We start from the raw sequence: 6,009 nt of genomic DNA, 5'->3' as shown, positions 1-6,009 counted from the left end.
CGTGATAATGTCTCGTAAGGGTGACCCGCTGCCGTAGCACACTTAACTTTAGTCGCAGGAATGAAACAGAAATATCCCTTTTCAACCAGTATCACAGTTTAGCGTGTGCGAAAGAGATGAATACTTTATGACTGCGATTAACGTCAGTGTGCCGCTTGTGAGCCGGCTTTTGGGGTTATTGTAACTATGGGGTCAATAGTTGTGGACGAATAATCTTATAGCCACAGGTTTTCTGGAAAGTTTAGATGGAAGATGAAATAATTAGGTACTATCAATGCTTTAGCTTTAGCTACAATAACTCCAGGTCACTTTACTTATGTAATTAAGACAAAAAAAAGATTAAATCACCATCACGTTAATTTGTATTCAGTATCAAACGCATGAAGTAGTTTAAGGTTTGTAAGTCAGCGTCCAGCGTCGTTCAGTCCTTTGGGCAGCCCAAGCAGCGAGTTGATGACGTCAGCATTCCGCTTCCACGTTCGGAACTTAGTGTCGATCAGAGCGTTCGTCTCGATTACTAGCCGCCCGCCTACATCTCCTCTGTATGCGTTGAACATTGAGTGGATATGGCGGATATACTGAAACCAATACAAAGCATTTTGCCCATTACAGCCGGTGGTAACAACGACAGAGCCTGTTTCAAATTTTCTGTGACAGATGAATGTGATGCTGTCTCTGTTTTTTTGAACTAAACAAACAGCATAACAGATATGTCACTTAAAATGTATCCAGCCTAATGAAACTTTGTCCCCGTATTTTTAACGCATTCAGTGCCACCTGACTTCCACAGGTACCACCGAAACACATGTGCGTTCAAAATGTATGAATAATTATGACAGCGGCACTGGGCGAAGTTCCGAAAACGCATATGGGTGTTCGACAGGGCAGGACCAGAGGCCTTATTATCTAACGCACTTGAAATCACGATCGTTTTCACCAATTATTTTCTGTCACACGGCATAAGCCGAGGGTAGAAAGAGATACTGAATGCGATTGCGAACGTCAGCGCGTTAGACAATACGGCCTCAGTGTTAGTATAAAAATATCCTGCAATGGAGGAAGCGTCAGAACCCCTGGACCAATGGAGATATTTGATGTTTAGAAAATACCAAAATTTACTTCCTATTTGCTACTATTTGATACCTAACTTAAAATAATTAGTACCTCGATAAACAATAAAAAAACAAGTATGAAAGTGGTCTAGACATCCTGACGTCAGAATGTCTGGACCACTTTTTTTTTACACAGTTCGAGGCAACACAACTAATTTATCTCTTGGTAAGCGTTTACTACCTTTTTAGTACCCCAACATATAATTTATTCAATTTATTTAGCATACCAGAAAAATGTTACACAAGAAAAAAAATGGTGGTTCAAATCGATACATATTTTTGCACTTGACTGTACATTCGGAGGAAGCGTTGCGGGATACATAATTGTTGCATTTTGAACGATTCGATGATAATGTATGGTTTTGTTGTTACCACAAATGTCACCTGCCAAGGGTAATTAATTATGGAATGCGAAAAGTTACACCATTTTGTAAGATTAACATGGATACATCTCTTTGTAGTTGACTGTACACTAACACCCATACATTTTATGTGAAAAATATATATATACGCGTGTATTATTTGGAAACTTTAAAACTGATTGCAAGAAGTTTAACAGCACATTAAAGTACAAATTTAGATTTTTTTTTATAATAACATTTGTCAATAATCAATAGGTTCATAGTAAGTAGCATACACCCGCCGCCCTGCCAGTCAGGATGGCGGGTGTACCTTTACATTGTAATAACTTCATGTACGGAGGGGTATTTTTTTTTTAAAGTAGGTACTAAAACGTACATTTTGAGTACATTTTTTTAGTATAATTGTTTTTTATATTTGTATAGGTACACCCGCCATTGTAACTCTCACAAAATTAGGCAAATTAAATTTTTTGGCAAAAAAAAATTTTCCCGTGTAACGGTTTTCTGGTATGCTAAAAAAATTTGAATAAATTATATGTTGGGGTACTAAAAAGGTAGTAAATACTTACTAAGAGATAAATTAGTTTTGTTGCCTCGAACTGTGTAAAAAAAAGTACCTACATACTCGTTTTTTATTGTCTATCGAGGTACTAATTATTTTAAGTTAGGTATCAAATAGTAGCAAATGGGAAGTAAATTTTGGTATTTTCTAAACATCTAAAATCTCCATTGGTCCAGGGGTTCTGACGCTTACTGCAATGGAGGTAACAAAGAAAAAGCAGCAAGATAAATAAATAGTAAAGGATTTACGGAACTTAGCGATAATATTTGCGGTCAAGGGCTTTAACTCATGAGCCACCATGGAACCATTTCTCAGTAAACGGTCACAGTGACATCGCATTAATTAACAAGGAAAATCGTAATGAGTTTTCCTTCGAAAAGGTTCCGTGGTGGCTCATAAATTAAAGTCCTTGACCGTAAAGTCGAGCCATTTGATTCTTGACCCACCGTAGAACGTTCTCACAGTAAGTAACTCAATGAATTCTCCTGTCCAGCAATGCGATGTCACTATGACTTCTACGAAAATTGTCCACGGTGGGTCAAGATTTAGTTGTTTCGATAGTACAATATTAATAAATAAATGGTAAGGAAACAATACCTCTTCATCTGCTAAATATGGCTCCACAGTAAAGGCTTCGTAGTTAGACTGAAAGTCGTCAGACAAGCCGGAAACCAGCATCAGCGTCACCAGTAGCGTCGAAGCGCGCCAGGCCACAGCTGCCATTCTGTTAGTGACCTATCTTAATCTCTATCTTTATCTTTTATTCTATCAATCTTCTATACTATCTTGTTTCTTCCTAGTCGCATTTAGAAATTAAAAAAAAAAACAGACTGCGTGAGTCGCTTTTCCCGCGGTAAAAATGATCATGGTCGCGAGCTTTAAGTTATGTGAACGGAACACCTTGAGACGAAGCTTCCCGAAGGCAGCAGCAGGCTAAAAATAATTACAATAATAATAAAAAATAGGGTCGATTGAAATTTAAAAAAAAATCTCCGCCCCAATTTCGACCGGGTTCGATTCCCGGTCATGTATGAGATTTAAAAAAAATAATTACAGAATCTTGACTTCCTATTGTGCAGAATCGCGAATAGGAAGAAACAAGATTGCGTAGAAATAATGACTGTGAAGCATTACGCATGTGATCAAATTCAGCTGTGTGGAATTTATTTTGTGCAGGATCGCGAATAGGAAGAAACAATAATGGCATAAACCTCGTATAATTCCTTTTTGCTACTCCGCATTAATGCGTTAAATTGTTGTCCTTTCAGAGGTATCACCTCTGCGTGAATCAATCAATTATTTAACCACTCTACAAAGCTTAAAAGTGCGGCCACATGCAGTCTCTCGTCGCTCGTTTGCAGCGATAAATCTGATCACGTGACCCCATTTTGCATGTGATTTTGAACTTCTCGCGACTCTTGCGACTCGCGAATGATCTTGGTCTTGGAAGCTCATTTCTTAATCATTCTCATTTAGTAGCAGTCGCGGCAGTGGTACAAATAAATTTGAGTGAGTGAAAAAAATAACAGTGATAACAGTGTTTTTTTTCCAGCGATAAAGCTCAATATTTTCAGCTTTATCGCTATATGTCACGTGACCAGATTTATCGCTGGAGCGATTTGCATGTGGCCGCGCCCTAATGCAAGTTATCGCAACATCGACGTCGCGCTATCGTCACTACTTATTTGACTATTATCTTCAAATGAATGAACACCACGCGTGAATACATCGCCTATCTCGATGGCATTTTGTTAATGACAACTACACTCGCGACTATAATCCTCAGGGGGGGTAATTAGAGACTCGCGGAACTTTTATCCGCGCTATGCTCAGCTTATCCAATTGAAACCACTTCAAAAATAGTTCAGTAACTTCTTATAAGAGTTCTAGTCATTAAGCTTTTCGCCGTGACTTCGTTTAAGTGAATTATGAAAGTTTAAAATGTTAAATTTGTTTCGGCCGTATCGTAGTCCATCGCGAACTTATCACTGTCATAATAATATGTACTTACTTGTACCTAAAAAATGTCCCCGTCCTCCGTGCAAAGCCTCATACCAAACGCCACAATATTGACGGAGAAATTAATGATTTTAGGATGTAGGTAGATACGTAATAATATATATTACATATTTTTTATATGAATGTAATCAAATTTTGGGACTACTTTGATAGATTTAAAATGGTTACAAAAACGTAAATATTCATAGCTCGATTGAGTACCTAACTCCCAATCTGTGACCTAACTGAAGTAAAAAGTCAGGTAATTTATGAAGGTAGGTATTTTACTGCCACAGATAATCTGAAAAAAATTAAGATAAAACTTTTTTTCAAAGTAGCCCCTGCATTTTAAAGTATTTAACCCCGTTTTACGGTACCTACTGAGAAGGAACTTAAAGACTGTCCACGATAAAATCCGGGCATGCCTGATTTGGTGTACTAATGATCATGGTTGGTTCGAAACTGTCGGGCATACCTCGAGCTGTTGTACCTCTGACAGTTATTCCTTTATTGATTTTTAGAAAAATAAATAATTATGGAATGAACATCAGATATTGAAATATCTAAAGATACATCATTAGGCTATGTTATTCGATAAAAAGAACTAAGCGATTCGTTTATTAATTTTGAAACGGTAGGCTCATGAAAAAAAGGGAAAAGTGTCCAAGGTGTAACACCCCTGATGTACCATCAGCCAAATATGTGGTCTACCACCCTAAAGTTGATAATCGTTTGCATGTCATAATACAATAATGCCAATAGACTTTTCTGTCAACTTGAAAGTTCGACTTTAGCGACAATTCATTTGATAGGAACTTGTTTAAAATTGATAGACCACTTATTTGCTGATGGTACCTTGGACATTCGAGTTGTAAACTCCAATTCAATAGAATCTGACATCCTGTAGACACTTCTAGCCTACTAATATAAACACCGGGCTGCCTAAGTTTGTGATGTGACTATTATTCTTTTTGATTCCTTTTAGATGATAATTGCAACAACAGGGACATATATATCAAGTGTGCCACGATAGGGTGTCTTAATATGTAGAAAATTGACAGATTCTATTGATTGTACTTTAGTAGGTTTTTAGGTAAAAATACGTCCAAAAACGCACATCGATTTAGGTTTAGGCTGAAACAGCCCTACTGTTCCATAGCTAATGAACGTAACTTCAATTAAAACATTAAATACATACTTAAGCTTCATTTAAAATTCAGAAAGGGTGCTTTTGTGAAAGGATTTTTATTTTCATGATACATGAAACGCTCATTCAGCGTTTGCGTTTCGTTACTAACTTTACTTCGATACTTTCCGCCGATGGTTCGAATGACATAGCACATGATATTAAAATAACGCGGGAACATTTAAATTGAGACGACTGTCCGAGGTACAACTACGGCCGAGGTACAACAGTTTCCCCTACTTATGATTAACTGTCAAAAATTATCTAAAATCTCAAACGTTTAAAAGATTACTACTATTAATACGTGAGTGATCCGTGTTTAAATAATTATGTACGTGTCTCAGAGAAGGTAATCAATCAAAAAGTAAAAAATAAAGATGTAGGTACTTATAAAGTCTAGACCACTTCCCCTGCATACCTAATAGATGTTAAAAATCGTAGGTACAAACTTACCCTGAATTATTTGAAAATTTTGGAATATGTCGACAGCTATCACTACAATAATAAGTAAATACTTTACTCAGCTAAAGAAAAATGCAGATTTTTTTTTATCCAAAAAAGCTAAAATCTAGATTCAAAATCGTCACACTAGGCTGGTGTTGTTCCAGTAACTGTCGATGGTATAATGCGGTGCGATTGTCGAGCTGTATGGTAAACTCATGGTGGGTGGAAGCGATGGGAGGGGCGCGCTCGAGCGGAAGAAGCTGCCGGCGGGCGGCCCACGGAGCCGTGCGCGGGACAGCTCGCGGCCTCTGCGACCCTGTACTCCCCAACCTCGGCTAAGGTCCA

The 6,009-nt window shown here is 37.7% G+C and overlaps 1 protein-coding gene across 3 annotated transcripts; it reads right to left on the bottom strand.

The window, feature by feature from the left end:
- Positions 1-24: 24 nt before the first annotated feature.
- Positions 25-5,837, bottom strand: Pdf (Pigment-dispersing factor). 3 transcript variants are annotated; one of them, XM_074087973.1, is made up of 3 exons: positions 5,674-5,837; positions 2,634-2,969; positions 25-578 (listed from the first exon to the last, which is right to left on the bottom strand). In XM_074087973.1, the coding sequence occupies exons 2-3, from the start codon at positions 2,757-2,759 to the stop codon at positions 405-407; spliced, it is 300 nt and encodes a 99-aa protein (XP_073944074.1). In that variant the 5' UTR covers positions 2,760-2,969; positions 5,674-5,837; the 3' UTR covers positions 25-404. The 3 variants fall into 3 exon arrangements, with proteins under 3 accessions (XP_073944074.1, XP_073944077.1, XP_073944075.1); XM_074087976.1 differs by having other exon boundaries at positions 2,634-2,771; XM_074087974.1 differs by having other exon boundaries at positions 2,634-2,760.
- Positions 5,838-6,009: the final 172 nt, after the last annotated feature.

Source organism: Choristoneura fumiferana, chromosome 5 (genome assembly GCF_025370935.1).
Source record: "Choristoneura fumiferana chromosome 5, NRCan_CFum_1, whole genome shotgun sequence".
In the NCBI taxonomy this organism is placed as follows: Eukaryota; Metazoa; Arthropoda; class Insecta; order Lepidoptera; family Tortricidae; genus Choristoneura; species Choristoneura fumiferana.
The sequence above is the reverse complement of the archived record's forward strand: the minus strand, read 5'-3'. Positions and strand labels throughout refer to the sequence as shown.